Below are 17,906 nucleotides of genomic sequence, written 5' to 3'. Positions count from 1 at the left end.
AGGTTTTAGACCATCAGTTTACCTGGGCAGAAGTATCTTTAAAGTAACAACAACAATAAGAAAGAGAAACCTGAAATCAGAAGGAATCAATTTTACACAGCTACTTTTCAGCTGCTTAATTGTGTTAAAAAATAATATGTTTGAATTAGGAACAACTAACTTGGACTTTTATTATGATTTTTTTATTATACATTAAGTTTTAGGATACATGTGCACAATGTGCAGGCTTGTTACATATGTATCCATGTGCCATGTTGGTGTGCTGCACACATTAACTTGTCATTTAGCATTAGGTATATTTCCTAATGCTATCCCTCCCCCCTCACGCATCCCACAAGAGTCCCCGGAGTGTGATGTTCCCCTTCCTGCATCCATGTGTTCTCATTGTTCAATTCCCACCTATGAGTGAGAACATGCAGTGTTTGGTTTTTTGTCCTTGCGATAGTTTACTGAGAATGATGGTTTCCAGTTTCATCCATGTCCCTACAAAGGACATGAACTCATCATTTTTTATGGCTGCATAGTATTCCATGGTGTATATGTGCCACACTTTCTTAATCCAGTCTATCCTTGTTGGACATTTGGGTTGGTTCCAAGTCTTTGCTATTGTGAATAGTGCCGCAAGAAACATACGTGTGCATGTGTCTTTATAGCAGCATGATTTATAGTCCTTTGGGTGTATACTCAGTAATGGGATGGCTGGGTCAAATGGTATTTCTAGTTCTAGATCCCTGAGGAATCACCACACTGACTTCCACAATGGTTGAACTAGTTTCCAGTCCTACCAACAGTGTAAAAGTGTTCCTATTTCTCCACATCCTCTCCAGCACCTGTTGTTTCCTGACTTTTTAATGATGGCCATTCTATGGTTTTAGGTCTCACATGTAAGTCTTTAATCCATCTTGAATTAATTTTTGTATAAGGTGTAAGGAAGGGATCCAGTTTCAGCTTTCTACATATGGCTAGCCAGTTTTCCCAGCACCATTTATTAAATAGGGAATCCTTTCCCCATTGCTTGTTTTAGTCAGGTTTGTCAAAGATGAGATAGTTGTAGATATGTGGCATTATTTCTGAGGGCTCTGTTCTGTTCAATTGATCTATATCTCAGCTGTGGTACCAGTACGATGTTGTTTTGGTTACTGTAGCCTTGTAGTGTAGTTTGAAGTCAGGTAGCGTGATGCCTCCAGCTTTGTTCTTTTGGCTTAGGATTGACTTGGCGATGCGGGCTCTTTTTTGGTTCCATATGAACTTTAAAGTAGTTTTTTCCAATTCTGTGAAGAAAGTCATTGGTAGCTTGATGGGGATGGCATTGAATCTCTAAATTACCTTGGGCAGTATGGCCATTTTCAAGATATTGATTCTTCCAACCCATGAGCATGGAATGTTCTTCCATTTGTTTGTATCCTCTTTTATTTCATTGAGCAGTGGTTTGTAGTTCTCCTTGAAGAGGTCCTTCACGTCCCTTGTAAGTTGGATTCCTAGGTATTTTATTCTCTTTGAAGCAATTGTGAATGGGAGTTCACTCATGATTTGGCTCTCTGTTTGTCTGTGATTGGTGTACAAGAATGCTTGTGATTTTTGTACATTGATTTTGAATCCTGAGACTTCACTAAAGTTGCTAATCAGCTTCAGGAGATTTTGGGCTGAGACAATGGGGTTTTCTAGATATACAATCATGTCATCTGCAAACAGGGACAATTTGATTTCCTCTTTTCCTAATTGAATACCCTTTATTTCCTTCTCCTGCCTGATTGCCCTGGCCAGAACTTCCAGCACTATGTTGAATACGAGTGGTGAGAGAGGGCATCCCTGTCTTGTGCCAGTTTTCAAAGGGAATGCTTCCAGTTTTTGCCCATTCAGTATGATGTTGGCTGTGGGTTTGTCATAGATAGCTCTTAGTATTTGGAGATACGTCCCATCAATACCTAATTTATTGAGAGTTTTTAGCATGACAAGTTGTTGAATTTTGTCAAAGGCCTTTTCTGCATCTATTGAGATAATCATGTGGTTTTTGTCTGTGGTTCTGTTTATATGCTGGATTACATTTATTGATTTGCATATGTTGGACCAGCCTTGCATCCCAGGGATGAAGCCCACTTGATCATGGCGTCTAAGCTTTTTGATGTGTTGCTAGATTCGGTTTGCCAGTATTTTATTGAGGATTTTTGCATCAATGTTCATCAAGGATATTGGTCTGAAATTCTCTTTTTTGGTTATGTCTCTGCCAGGTTTTGGTATCAGGACGATGCTGGCCTCATAAAATGTGTTAGGGAGGATTCCCTCTTTTTCTTTCGATTGGAATAGTTCCAGAAGGAATGGTACCAGTTCCTCCTTGTACCTGTGGTAGAATTCGGCTGTGAATCCATCAGGTCCTGGACTCTTTTTGGTTGGTAAGCTATTGATTATTGCCACAATTTCAGAGCCTGTTATTGGTCTATTCAGAGATTCAACTTCTTCCTGGTTTAGTCTTGGGAGGGTGTATTTGTCGAGGAATTTATCCATTTCTTCTAGATTTTCTAGTTTATTTGCATAGAGGTGTTTGTAGTATTCTCTGATGGTAGAGTGTATTTCTGTGGGATCGGTGGTGATATCCCCTTTTTCATTTTTTATTGCATCTATTTGATTCTTCTCTCTTTTCTTCTTTATTAGTCTTGCTAGCAGTCAATCAATTTTGTTGATCTTTTCAAAAAACCAGCTCCTGGATTCATTAATTTTTTGAAGGGTTTTTTGTGTCTCTATTTCCTTCAGTTCTGCTCTGATTTTAGTTATTACTTGCCTTCTGCTAGCTGTTGAATGTGTTTGCTCTTGCTTTTCTAGTTCTTTTAATTGTGATGTTAGGGTGTCAATTTTAGATCTTTCCTGCTTTCTCTTGTGGGCATTTAGTGCTATAAATTTTCCTGTACACGCTGCTTTGAATGTGTCCCAGAGATTCTGGTATGTTGTGTCTTTGTTCTCATTGGTTTCAAAGAACATCTTTATTTCTGCCTTCATTTCATTATGTACCCAGTAGTCATTCAGGAGCAGGTTGTTCAGTTTCCATGTAGTAGAGCGGTTTTGAGTGAGTTTCTTAATCCTGAGTTCTAGTTTGATTGCACTGTGGTCTGAGAGGCAGTTTGTTTTAATTTCTGTTCTTTTACATTTGCTGAGGAGAACTTTACTTCCAACTATGTGGTCAGTTTTGGAATAGGTGTGGTATGGTGCTGAAAAAAATGTATATTCTGTTGATTTGGGCTGAAGAGTTCTGTTGATGTCTATTAGGTCCACTTTGTGCAGAGCTGAGTTCAATTCCTGGATATCCTTGTTAACTTTCTGTCTCATTGATCTGTCTAATGTTTAGAGTGGGGTGTTAAAATTCCCATTATTATTGTGTGGGAGTTTAAGTCCCTTTGTAGGTCACTCAGGACTTGCTTTATGAATCTGGGTGCTCCTGTGTTGGGTGCATATATATTTAGGATAGTTAGCTCTTCTTGTTGAATTGATCCCTTTACCATTATGTAATGGCCTTCTTTGTCTCTTTTGATCTTTGTTGGTTTAAAGTCTATTTTATCAGAGACTAGGATTGCAACCCCTGCCTTTTTTTGTTTCCCATTTGCTTGATAGATCTTCCTCCATCCCTTTATTTTGAGCCTATGTGTGTCTCTGCATGTGAGATGGGTTTCCTGAATACAGCACACCGATGGGTCTTGACTTCTTATCCAGTTTGCCAGTCTGTGTCTTTTAATTGGAGCATTTATCCCATTTACATTTAACGTTAATATTGCTATGTGTGAATTTGATCCTGTCATTATGATGTTAGTTGGTTATTTTGCTCGTCAGTTGGTCCAGTTTCTTCCTAGCCTCGATGGTCTTTACAATTTAGCATGTTTTTGCAGTGGCTCGTACCGGTTGTTCCTTTCCATGTTTAGTGCTTTCTTCAGGAGCTCTTTTAGGGCAGGCCTAGTGGTGACAAAATCACTCAGCATTTGCTTGTCTGTAAAGTATTTTATTTCTCCTTCACTTATGAAGCTTAGTTTGGCTGGATATGAAATCCTGGGTTGAAAATTCTTTTCTTTAAGAATGTTGAATATCGGCCCCCACTCTCTTCTGGCTTGTAGAGTTTCTGCTGAGAGATCAGCTGTTAGTCTGATGGGCTTCCCTTTGTGGGTAACCCGACCTTTCTCTCTCTCCGCCCTTAACATTTTTTCTTTCATTTCAACTTTGGTGAATCTGACAATTATGTGTCTTGGAGTTGCTCTTCTCAAGGAGTATCTTTGTGGCGTTCTCTGTATTTCCTGAATCTGAATGTTGCTCTTCCTTGCTAGATTGGGGAAGTTCTCCTGGATAATATCTTGCAGAGTGTTTTCCAACTTGGTTCCATTCTCCCCATCATTTTCAGGTACACCAATCAGACGTAGGTTTGGTGTTTTCACATAGTCCCAAATTTCTTTGAGGCTTTGTTCGTTTCTTTTTATTCTTTTTTCTCTAATGTTCCGTTCTCACTTCACTTCATGCATTTCATCTTCCATCGTTGATACCCTTTCTTCCAGTGGATCGCGTCAGCTACCGGGGCTTCTGCAATCTTTGTGTAGTTCTGATACTTGGCTTTCAGCTCCATCAGCTCCTTTAACCCCTTCTCTCCATTGGTTATTCTACGTATCCATTCATCTAATTTTTTTTCAAAGTTTTTCACTTCTTTGCTATTGTTTTGAATTTCCTCTCGTAGCTCAGAGTAGTTTGATCGTCTGAAGCCGTCTTCTCTCAACTCATCAAAGTCATTCTCTGTCCAGCTTTGTTCCATTCCTGGTGAGGAACTGCATTGCTTTCAACGAGGAGAGATGCTCTGATTTTTAGAGTTTCCAGTTTTTCTGCTCTGTTTTTTCCCCATCTTTGTGGTTTTATCTACTTTTGGTCTTTGATGATGGTGATGTAGTGATGGGTTTTTGGTGTGGATGTCCTTTCTGTTTGTTAGTTTTCCTTCTATCAGACAGGACACTCAGCTGCAGGTCTGTTGGAGTTTGCTAGAGGTCCACTCCAGACCCTGTTTGGCTGGGTGTCAGCAGTGGTGGCTGCAGAGCAGCGGATTTTTGTGAGACCACAAATTCAGCTGTCTGATAGTTCCTCTGGAAGTTTTGTCTCAGAGGAGTACCTGGCCGAGTGAGATGTCAGTCTGTCCCTACTGGGGAGTGCCTCCCAGTTAGGCTGCTCGGAGGTCAGGGACTCACTTTAGGAGGCAGTCTGTCTGTTGTCAGATCTCCAGCTGTGTGCTGGGAGAACCACTACTCTCTCCAAAGCTGTCAGTCAGACAGGGACATTTAAGTCTGCAGAGGTTCCTGCTGAGTTTTTGTTTTTCTGTGCCCTGCCCCCAGAGGTGGAGCCTACAGAGGCAGGCAGGCCTCCTTGAGCTGTGGTGGGCTCCACCCAGTTTGAGCTTCCTGGCTGCTTTGTTTACCTAAGCAAGCCTGGGCAATGGCGGACGCCCCTCCCCGAGCCTCACTGCTGCCTTGCAGTTTGATCTCAGACTGCTGTGCTAGTAATCAGCGAGACTCCGTGGGCATAGGGCCCTCCGAGCCAGGTGTGGGACACAATCTCCTGGTGTGCCATTTTCCAGGCCCATTGGAAAAGCACAGTATTTGGGTGGGACTGACCCGATTTTCCAGGTGCTGTCTGTTACCCCTTTCTTTGACTAGGAAAGGGAACTTCCTGACCCCTTGTGCTTCCCGAATGAGACAATGCCTCGCCCTGCTTCGGCTCGTGCACAGTGCGCTGCACCAATTGTCCTGCACCCACTGTTTGGCACTCCCTCATGAGATGAACCTGGTACCTCAAATGGAAATGCAGAAATCACCCATCTTCTGTGTCGCTCAGGCTGGGAGCTGTAGACAGGAGCTGTTCCTATTCGGCCATCTTGGCTCCAGCCCCGAATCAATATTGTTAAAATGGCTATATTGCCCAAAACAATTTACAGATTTCATGTTATTTCCATGAAGCTATCAGTTGCATTTTTTAATTAAAGAAAATTTTTCAAATTCACATGGAACCAAAAAGAGCCCAAATAGCCAAAGCGATTGTGACCCAAGTAAAAACAAAACAAAACAAAACAAAACAAAAAACCCCACAAGGCTGAGGGCATCACATAATCCAACTTTAAATCATACTATAAGAATACAGCAATCAAAAGAGCATGGAACTGGAACAAAAATAACACAAAGACCAAGGGAACATAATTGAGATCTGAGAAATAAAGCCACACACTTATGACTATCTTATCTTTGATCAGGTTGACAAATACAAGTAAGGTGAAAAGGAATTCCTATTCAATAAATGGTGTTGAGATTACTGGTTAGCGATATGCAGATCAAACTGGATGTCTTCCTTACACCATAAAGAAAAAATAACTCAGGATGGATTAAAGACTTTAATATAAAACCTAAAACTAAAAAGGCCCTTGAACAAAACATAAAACAGAGCATTCTGGACATATACCCTGGCAAAGATTTCATGACAAACATGCTAAAAGCAATTGCAACAAAACCAAAAATTGACAAATGGCACCGAAGTAAGCTAAGGATCTTCTGCACAACAAAAGGAACTATCAGCAGAGTAAGCAGATAACCTACAGAATTGGAGGTTACTCCATATTTTACAAACATTATATGACAAAAGTCTAATATCCAGAATCTATAAGGATCTTAAATTAACAAGGAAGAAACAAATTAGCTTAATAAAAAAGTGGGAGTATTAGTGAGCATTATCTAGAGGGACAGAACTACTAGAATAGATGTATACATGAAAGGGAGTTTATTAAGGATTATTAACTCACACGATCACAAGGCAAAGTCCCACCACAGGCTGTCTGCAAGCTGAGGAGCAAGAAAGCCAGTCCGAGTCCCAAAACCTTAAAAGTAGGGAAGCTGACAGTGCAAACTTTAGTTTGCGGCCAAAGGCCCAAGAGCCCCTGGAAAATCACTGCTGTAAGTTCAAGAGTCCAAAATCTGAAAAACTTGGAGTCTGATGTTCAAGGGCAGGAAGCATCCAGCACAGGAGAAAGATGAAGGCCCGAATACTCAGCAAGTCTGCCCATTCCAGTTTCTTCTGCCTGCTTCATCCTGGCCACAGTGGTAGCTGATTAGCTGGTGCCCACCGAGATTCAGGATGGTTATGCCTCTCCAAGTCCACTGACTCAAATGTTAATTTTCTTTGGCAACACCCTCACAAACACACAGAGGAAAAATACTTTGCATCTTTCAATTCGATCAAGCTGACACTCAGTATTAACCATCACAAGTCCACCCCGGTCAACTTCAACCAATACTCATCTCCTGAAATCACACATAATCTTCAGATAAAGACAATAATAAAAAATACACCTAACGTAATACACTTATCCTTTGTACAACCAGAAGCGCACTTAACCTAAACGCTATTACATAAAGTTAACAACACTTAAGTGCTGATATGAAGTCTTATGTCACATGATAAGTCTTATGTCACATGATAAGAAAAAGGAAATAAAGTGAAGATATTTTCTAAGTACAAGTGTATACATGCACAAGCATGTTCTTAACAAAATGAGGAGGAAATACTCATGAAAATTACAGTCTTCATTTCTGCCACTGGTCACATGGTCATAGCTGGTATTGATAACTACTTTCTACTACCCATTCTGTATTTTCCTTGCCTTCAGCAAGCATCTCAGTTAATTGTGGTTTTTTACCTGGTGGAATGACCAAAACTTTCATTCCTGAAGGATCTGAGCCATCTGTAGTCTTGCCTGCCTTGGGTTGTTGTAGTTTCCCATTGACTTTAATCACAGGGCATGGAACTACTAAGAGACACCCCAGGGGATCTTCCATGCATATTTTTTCTTACCTCTATTGTGGAGTAGTAGATTGATTTCATCTGATAGTCCAGGCAAATCATCCCAGCCATCACTAACTCTTTTCTTACCCTGTTGACCTAGAGGTGGAAAGAGCCCAAAGTGGCCAGGTGGTAATCTTAATCTCCAGCTTAATGGAATCTTTGTTGTGTCTCTTTATGGCAGCATTTCTCCTCTGGGACTAAGACCTCTGGGTCAGCAGAACCTAGTGTGCGAACAGGAAGCAAAAATTTTGCTAGTGGGTCACTGGGGGTGATGGTGAGTAGTGCCACTTCCAATTCCACCCTTTGATTCCTGGACCCATGAATCCCGGTAATAGGAGAAACAGTACCATATATTGGATACTGATTCAGGGCATGCATAGCCTTTTGGAAAATTTTGCCCCAGTCCTGCAAAGTATTGTCACCTAGTTGTGATTGTAACTGTCATTTGAAAAGGTCATTCCACCATTCTACCAGTCTGGCTGTTTAAGGATGATAGGAAACATGGTAAGACCGGTAAATTCCATGAGAATGAGCACATTTCTGCACTTCTTTAGCTGTAAAGTGAGTGCCTTGGTCAGAGGCAATGCTGTGTGGAACACCATGACAGTGGATAAGGCATTTTGTGAGTCCATGGATGGTAGTCTTAGCAGAAGCATTGAGTGCAGGATGGGCCAACCCATACCCAGAGTAATTGTCTATTCCAGTGAGGACAGACCACTGCTCTTTCCATGATGGAAGAGATCTAATATAATCAACCTGCCACCAAGTAGGTGGCTGATCACACCAGGGAATTGTGCCATGTTGAGTGCTCAATGTTGGTATCTGCTGCTTGAAAATTAGGCATTTAGTGGTGGCCATAGCCAGGTCAGAGTTGGTGAGTGGGAGTCCATGTTGCTGAGCCCATGTGTAACCTCCATCCCTGCCACCGTGACCACTGGGCAATGACAGGAGTGGCTGGGGAAAGAGGCTGAGTGGTGTCCACAGAACAAGTCATTCTATCCACTTGATTATTGATATCCTCCTCTGCTGAGGTAACTTTGGCGAGCACTCACAAGGGATACAAATATATTCACAGTTTTTGACCGCTCAGAGAGGTCCATCTACATTTCTTCCCCAAATTTCTTTGTCACTAATTTTCCAATCATGCTTCTTCCAAATCCATGACCACCCAGACAGATCATTGGCTACAGCCCATGAATCAATAAATAATTGCACATCTGACCACATCTCCTTCCAAGCAAAGTGCACAACTAGGTGTACTGTTTGAGATTCTTCTCACTGGGAAGACTTCCTTTCACCTCTCCTGGGATATCCTAGAAAAGGGCTGTAGTGCTGCAGGTGTTCACTTTCAGATGGTGCCTGCGAATCATGCAGAACTATCTGTGAGACAGGCCCTATCCTTCTCTTCCTCTGTCAAGTAATCATAGGGAACTCCCCATGAGGCCATTGGTGCAGGCGGGCGGAGAGAAGACAGGATGGCAGGAGGGGAGACCACGGATATGTGAGACTTCCTCATGTAACTTACCTGTGCCCTCAGGGCCTGCTTAAGCCCGATCACCTATATAACACTTCCATTTGATGATAGGATGCTGCTGTGCATGCCCCACTGTATGGATAGATGGGTCAGAAAGCACCCAGTTCAATGATAAGCAGTTCAGGTCACATGGAGACTTGATGACCCAAACATTCAGTTTATACCACTGTCATTATCCAAGATCTGGCTGTCTTCTGCACAGGCCGAACAGGAGAGCTGAATGGGAATGTGATGGAAATCACCACCCCTGCATCTTCCAAGTCCTTGATGGTGGCACTAAGCCCTGCAACCCCTCCAGGGATGCAATATTGTTTGTGACTTACTATTTTTCTAGGTAGAGGCAGCTCTAATAGCTTTCATTTGGCCTTTCCCACCATAATAGCCCTCACCCTACCAGTCAGGGAGCCAATGTGGGGATTCTGCCACCTGCTAAGTCTATGTCTATGACATTTATCCATTCTGGCACTGGAGAAATGACCACAGGATGATTACAGAGACCCACTGGACCCACCGTAAATCAAACCTGAGCTATAATTCCATTTAATTACCTGACCTTCATAAGCCTCAACTTTAACTGGAGAACCAAAATGACACTTTGGGTCCCGTGGAATCAACATCAGTTCAGAGCCAGTGTCCAGTAGTTCCTGAAAAATCTGATTTTTCTCCTGTCCCCAATACACAGTTACTCTGGTAAAAGGCTGAAGCTCTCCTTGGTGAAAATGGAAGAAAGATTAACAGTATACATTGTCAGTAGAGCAGTGGGACCCTACCTCAAGGGGACACCTTCTCTTCATTCAAGGAGTTCTGGGTCTGTAAACTGGTTCAAGTCTGGAAATTCACTGAGGGGCCATGATTCTCTATTTTTGTAATTCAAATTAGTCTTTTGTCCAATTGACCTGGAAGATTTCTGCTTATACAAATTAAGAATGCAGTAGGCTTCCTATTAATTTCATTGTAGGAACACAGTGATTATTTAGCCAGTGCCAAAGCTCTACACATGTCAGACTATTCTGATTGCTGTTTTGCCTCTGCTGTCCATTATGGTAATTATGCCCACGTAGCCTTTGACAGTTGAGTGCTGCCACTTTACCTCTGCCTCCCCGGGATACAATTACTCCCATTGCACTTAAATTTTGTGGTTGAGTGACTACAGTTCCCACTGTAAGGTCTGACATACAGAGAAGAGCAATCACAGAGCTTTTGAAGGATGCAGGTGCTGCCCTCACAAATCTATTTTGCAAAGTGTTGGTCAAGGCTTTGTCTTTTGGACCTTCCCCCCACCCCCACCCAGGATGAGTAGGTCTAAAGTGACTAATCCACTGTAGCATTCCAATCTCCCTAAGCCTTTGGATCCATCCCTCTACATTAAATCAAGGGAGATCAGACATTTCCAGCACGCTCACAATGGGATATCTTTTGATCCATATTTCAATAAATTCAGCCTGATCCATCTTTATTTTCCTTCCACCATTTTTCCACACCCTTAATATCCATTCCTGTGCCTGTTCTTCAGATTTCTGCTTATATAAATTGAAAACATAGTCACTTGCAAGATGGCCAAATAGAAACAGCTCTGGTCTACAGCTCCCAGCAAGATCAAAGCAGAAGACAGGAAATTTCTGAATTTCCAATGTGGGTATCTGGTTCATCTCACTGGGACTGGTTGGACAGTGGGTTCAGCCCACAGAGGGCAAGCCAATGCAGGGCAGGGGATCACCTCACCCAGGAAGTTCAAAGAATTGGGATTTCCCTTTCCTAGCCAAGGGAAGCCATGAGTGACTGTACCTGGAGTAGCGGTACACTCCTGCCCAAGTACTGCACTTTTCCTATGGTCTTCACAACCGGCAGACCAGGAGATGCCCTCCTCTACCTGGTTCAGTGGGTCCCACACCCACGGAACCTTGCTCACTGGGACACGGGAGCTTGGCAGGGGGAGGGGCATCCACCATTGCTGAGGCTTGAGTAGGTGGTTCTATGCTTACAGTGTACACAAAGTGGCAGGGAAGCTCGAACTGGGCAGAGCCCACCACAGCTGAGCAAGGCCTATTACCTCTCTGGATTCCTTCTCTGGGGGCAGGGCATATCTGAACAAAAGGCAACAGCTTCTCCAGACTTAAACATCCCTGCCTGACAGCTCTGAAGAGAGCATTGGTTCTCCCAGTATGGCATTTGAGCTCTGATAATGGACAGACTGCCTCCTTAAGTGGGTCCCTGACCCCCATGTAGCCTGACTGGGAGACACCTCCCAGTAGGGGCTGACAGACAGCTCATACAGGCGAGTGCCTCTCTGGGATGAAGCTTCCAGAGGAAGGATCAGGCAGCAATATTTGCTGTTCTGCAGCCTCCGTTGGTGATATCCAGGCAAACAGGGTCTGGAGTGGACCTTCAGCAAACTCCAACAGGCCTGTAGCTGAGGGGCCTGTCTGTTAGAAGGAAAACTAACAAACAGAAAGGAATAGCATCAACATCAACAAAAAGGACATCCACACCAAAACCCCATCCATAGGTCAAAAGCATCAAAGACCAAAGCTAAATAAAACCACAAAGATAGGGAGAAACCAGAGTAGAAAGGCTGAAAATAACAAAAACCAGAATGCCTCTTCTCCTCCAAAGCAACACAACTTCTCACCAGCAAGGGAACAAAACTGGAAGAAGAATGAGTTTGATGAATTGACAGAAGTAGGCTTCAGAAGGTCGGTATTAACAAACCTCTATGAGCTAAAGGAGCATGTTCTAACCCATCGCAAGGAAGCTAAAAACCTTCAAAAAAGGTTAGACGAACAGCTAACTAGAACAACCAGTGTAGAGAAGAGCTTAAATGACCTGATGGAGCTGAAAACCACAGTATGAGAACTTCGTGAAGCATACACAAGCTTCAATAGCCGATTCAATCAAGTGGAAGAAAGGATATCAGTGACTGAAGATCAAATTAATGAAATAAACTGAGAAGACAAGATTAGAGAAAAATGAGGCAAAAGAAACAAACAAAGCCTCCAAGAAATATGGGACTATGTGAAAAGACCAAATCTACATCTGATTCGTGTGCCTGAAAGGGACAGGGAGAATAGAACCAAGTTAGAAAACATTCTTCAGGATATTATCTGGGAGAACTTCTCCAACGTAGCAAGGCAGGCCAACACTGAAATTCAGAAAATACAAAGAATACCACAAAGATATTCCTCGAGAAGAGCAACCCCAAGACACATAATTGTCAGATCCACCAAGGTTGAAATGAAGGAAAAAATATTAAGGGCAGCCAGAGAGAAAGGTCCTGTTACCCACAAAGGGAAGCCCATCAGATTAACAGCAGATCTGTCTGCAGAAACACTACAAACCAGAAAAGAGTGGGGGCCAATAGTCAACTTTCTTAAAGAAAAGAATTTTCAACACAGAATTTTGTATCCAGCCAAACCTTCATAAGTGAAGGACAAATAAAATCCTTTCCAGGCAAGCAAATGCTGAGAGATTTTGTTGCCACCAGGCCTGCCTTACAAGAGCTCCTGAAGGAAGCATTAAACACTGATAGGAACAACCAGTACCAGCAACTGCAAAAACATGCCAAATTGTAAAGACCACCAATGCCATGAAGAAACTGCATCAATTAGCAGGCAAAATAACCAGCTAGCACCATAATGACAGGATCAAATTCACACATAACAATATTAACCTTAAATATAAATGGGCTAAATACCACAACTAAAAGACGCAGACTGGCAAATTGAATAAAGAGTCAAGACCCATTGGTGTGCTGTATTAAGGAGACTGATCTCATGTGCAAAGATACACATAGGCTCAAAATAAAGGGATGGAGGAAGATCTACAAAGCAAATGGAAAGCAAAATGAAGCAGGGGTTGCAATCCTGGTCTTTGATATAACAGCCTTTAAACCCACAAATATCAAAAGAGATAAAGAAGGCCCTTACATAATGATAAAGGGATCAATTCAACAACAAGAGCTAACTATCCTAAATATATATGCACCCAATACAGGAGCACCCAGATTTATAAAGCAAGTTCTTCGAGACCTACAAAGAGACTTAGACTCTCACACAATAATAATGGGAGACGTTAACACCCCACTGTCAACATTGGACAGATCAATGAGACAGAAAGTTAACAAGGATATCCAGGAATTGAACTCAGCTCTGAACCAAGCAGACTAAATAGACATTTACAGAACTCTCCACCCCAAATCAACAGAATATACATTCTTCTCAGCACCACATCACACTTATTCTAAAATTGACCACATAATTGGAAGTAAAACACTCCTCAGTAAATGTAAATGAACAGAAATTACAACAAACTGTCTCTCAGACCACAGTGCAATCAAATTAGAACTCAGGATTAAGAATCTCAAGGCTGGGCGTGGTGGCTCACGCTTGTAATCCCAGCACTTTGGGAGGCCGAGGCGGGCGGATCACGAGGTCAGGAGATCGAGACCACAGTGAAACCCTGTCTCTACTAAAAATACAAAAAAATTAGCTGGGCGTGGTGGTGGGCGCCTGTAGTCCCAGCTACTCGGAGAGGCTGAGGCAGGAGAATGGCATGAACCCAGGAGGCGGAGCTTGCAGTGAGCCGAGATTGCGTCACTGCACTCCAGCCTGGGCGACAGAGCGAGACTCCCTCTCAAAAAAAAAAAAAAAAAGAATCTCACTCAAAACTGCACAACTACATGGAAACTGAACAACCTGCTCCTGAATGACTAATGAGCAAATAACAAAACGAAGGCAGAAATAAACATGTTCTTTGAAATCAATGAGAACAAAGACATGACATACCAGAATCTCTGGGACATATTTGAAGCAGTGTGTAGAGGGGAATTTATAGCACTACATGCCCACAAGAGAAAACAGGAGATATCTAGAATCGACACCCTAACATCACAATTAAAAGAACTAGAGAAGCAAGAGCAAACAAATTCAAAAGCTAGCAGAAGACAAGAAATAACTAAGATCAGAGCAGAACTGAAGAAGATAGAGACACACACACACATAAAAAAAGCTTCAAAAAATCAATGAATCCAGGAGCTGTTTTTTTTAAAGATCAACAAAATAGATAGAACGCTAGCAAGACTAATAAAGAAGAAAAGACAAAAGAATCAAATAGATGCAATAAAAAATGATAAAGGGGATATCACCACTGATCCCACAGAAATGCAAACTACCATCAGAGAATACTATAAACACCTCTGCACAAATAAACTAGAAAATCTAGAAGAAATAGATAAGTTCCTGGACACATACACCATCCCAAGACTAAACTAGAAAGAAGTTAAATCTCTGAATAGATCAATAACATGTTCTGAAATTGAGGCTATAATTAATAGCCTACCAACCAAAAAAAAAAGGTCCAAGACCAGAGATATTCACAGCTGAATTCTACCAGAGGTACAAAGAGGAGCTGGTATCATTCCTTCTGAAGCTATTCCAATCAATAGAAAAAGAGGGAATCCCCCCAACTCATTTAAGAGGCTATCATCATGTGATACCAATGCCTGGCAGAGACACAATAAAAAAAGAGAATTTTAGGACAAGATCCCTGATGAACATCGATGCAAAAATCCTCAATAAAATACTGGCAAACCGAATCCAGCAGCACATCGAAAATCTTATCCAACACGATCAAGTTGGCTTCATCCCTGGGATCTAAGGCTGGTTCAACATAAACAAATCAATAAATGGAATCCATCACATAAACAGAACCAACGACAAAAACCACATGATTATTTCAATAGATGCAGAAAAGGACTTTGACAAAATTCAACAGCCTTTCATGCTACAAGCGCTCAATAAACTAGGTATCGATGGAACATATCTCAACATAATAAGAGCTATTTATGACAAACCCACAGCCAATATCACACTGAACGGGCAAAAACTGGAAGCATTCCCTTTGAAAACCAGCACAAGACAAGGATGCCGTCTCTCACCACTCCTATTCAACATAGTATTGGAAGTCCTGGCCAGGGCAATCAGGCAAGAGAAAGCAATAAACGTATTCAAATAGGAAAAGAGGAAGTCAAATTGTCTCTGTTTGCAGATGACATGATTGTATATTTAGAAAACCCCATCATCTCAGCCCAAAATCTTCTAAAGCTGATAAGCAACTTCAGCAAATTCTCAGGATACAAAATCAATGTGCAAAAATCACAAGCATTTCTATACACCAATAACAGAGAACCAAATTATGAGTGAACTCCCATTCACAATTGCTACAAAGAGAATAAAATACCTACGAATCCAACTTACAAGGGATGTGAAGAACCTCTTCAAGGAGAACTACAAACCACTGCTCAAAGAAATAAGATAGGCCACAAATGGAAAAATATTTCATGCTCATGGATAAGAAGAATCAATATCATGAAAACTGCATTACTACCCAAAGTAATTTATAGATTCAATGCTATCTCCATCGAGCTACCACTGACTTTCTTCACAGAATTGCGAAAAACTACTTTAAACTTCATGTGGAACCAAAAAAGAGCCCACATAGCCAGGACAATTTGGGGGAAGAAGAACAAATCTGGAGTCATGCTACCTGGCTTCAAACTTTACTAGAAGGCTACAGTAACCAAAACAACATGGTATTTGTACCAAAACAGATACATAGACCAATGGAACAGAACAGAGGCTTCAGAAAAAACACCACACATCTACCACTAACTTATCTTTGAAAAACCTGACACACACAAGCAATGGGGAAAAGATTCCCTATTTAATAAATGGTGTTGGGAAAACTGGCTAGCCATATGCAGAAAAGTGAAACTTGACCCTTTCCATACACCTTGTACAAAAATTAACCAAGATGGATTAAAGACTTAAACGTAAGACCTAGGACCATAAAAATCCTAGAAGAAAACCTGAGCAATACCACTCAGGACATAGGCAAGGGCAAAGACTTCATGTCTAAAACACCAAAAGCAATGGCAACAAAAGCCAAAATTGACAGATTGGATCTAATGAAATGAAACAGCTTCTGCACAGCAAAGGAGACTATCATCAGAGTGAACAGGCATCCTACAGAATGGGAGAAAATTTTTCCAATCTAGCCATCTGACAAAGGGCTAATATCCAGAATCTACAAAGAACTTAAACAAATTTACAAGAAAAAATCAACCCCATCAAAAAATGGGCAAAGGATATGAACAGACACTTCTCAAAAGAAGACATTTATGCAGCCAACAGACATGAAAAAATGCTCATCATCACTGGTCATGCAAATCAAAACTACATTGAGATACCATCTCACGCCAGTTAGAATGGCGATCATTAAAAGTCAGGAAACAATGGACGTTGGAGAGGTTGTGGAAAAATAGGAACACTTTTACAGTGTTGGTGGGGGTGTAAATTAGTTCAACCATTGTGGAAGATAGTGTGGGAATTCCTCAAGGATCTAGAACTAGAAATACCATTTAACTCAGAAATCCTATTACTGAACATATACCCAAAGGATTACAAATCATTCTATGATAAAGACACATGCACACGTATCTTTATTGTGGCACAATACACAATAGCAAAGACTTGGAACAACCCAAATGTCCATCAATGATAGTCTTGATTAAGAAAATGTGGCTCATCACAAGTGGAGAAGGCTTTCCACTTTCCCTGTGTGGATGATATTCTCAGGACAGCGCTGATGATGTAGACATAGGAGAAGAAGATGAGTGTGAAGGGGAAAATGATAACTGATAAACCCACAATAAACAACACAAGCTCATTGATCATTGTGTCTGAACAGGACAGTTTGAGCAGAGGAGCCAAGTCACAGAAGAAGTGTGGGAGAGTGTTATGGTCACAGAAGAGCAATTGAATGAGCAGAAGGGTGTGTGTCAGAGCAATAAGATTACTGAGGAGCCACGAGATGACTGTGAGCAAAATGCAGAAACTGGGCCGCATGAGAGTTGTGTAGTTCAGAGGGTGGCAGATCGCCACAAAGCGGTCGTAGGCCATGGTCCCCAAGAGCAAATTTTCAATGACGACAAACACAATAGAAAAGTACATCTGTGTGATGCAGCTCTCATAAGAGATGGATTGACTCTTGGTTTGAATATTCACCAGCATTTTGGGGACTGAGTTGGAAATGGAGGAAATATCAGCAAAGGATAGATTGGCAAGGAAGAGATACATGGGGGTGTGAAGGTATGTATGCAAGCTGATAGCCAGAATGATGAGCCCATTCCCAACCACAGTGACCAGGTACATACCCAGGAAAAGCACAAAGAGGAGGTTTTGATGCTCATCCTGGTTGAAAAATCCCAGAAGAATGAATTCAGCAACGATGGTTTGGTTTCCTTGATGCATATTTCTGCCGTTCTGAAGAAAGGAACACAAAAGTCTTCATATTTCTACAAGAAAACCTAACATGGTATCATTTGGCTGCAGCCATTTTTGCAGTAAGGCACTTGAATAAAGTTTCTTCTGCTTATTAAAAAAAAAAAAAAAAGAAAATGTGGCTCATATACACCATGGAATACTATGCAGCCATAAAAAGAAGGAGTTCATGTCCTTTGCAGGGACATGGATGAAGT

General features: G+C 41.6%; 1 protein-coding gene across 1 annotated transcript in view; it reads right to left on the bottom strand.

The window, feature by feature from the left end:
• LOC100598290 (olfactory receptor 1S1-like) overlaps nt 1–17,703 on the bottom strand; it is a 69,456-nt gene extending 51,753 nt beyond the window's left edge. The window contains exon 1 of the mRNA XM_030807520.1: nt 16,959–17,703. Within this exon, the coding sequence (XP_030663380.1) occupies nt 16,959–17,679 (721 nt within the window). The 5' untranslated portion in view covers nt 17,680–17,703. The remainder of the gene's footprint in view (nt 1–16,958) is intronic.
• Nucleotides 17,704–17,906: the final 203 nt, after the last annotated feature.

Source organism: Nomascus leucogenys, chromosome X (genome assembly GCF_006542625.1).
Source record: "Nomascus leucogenys isolate Asia chromosome X, Asia_NLE_v1, whole genome shotgun sequence".
NCBI lineage: Eukaryota > Metazoa > Chordata > Mammalia > Primates > Hylobatidae > Nomascus > Nomascus leucogenys.
Note: the sequence above shows the minus strand (reverse complement) of the source record. Positions and strands in the feature narration are given on the sequence as shown.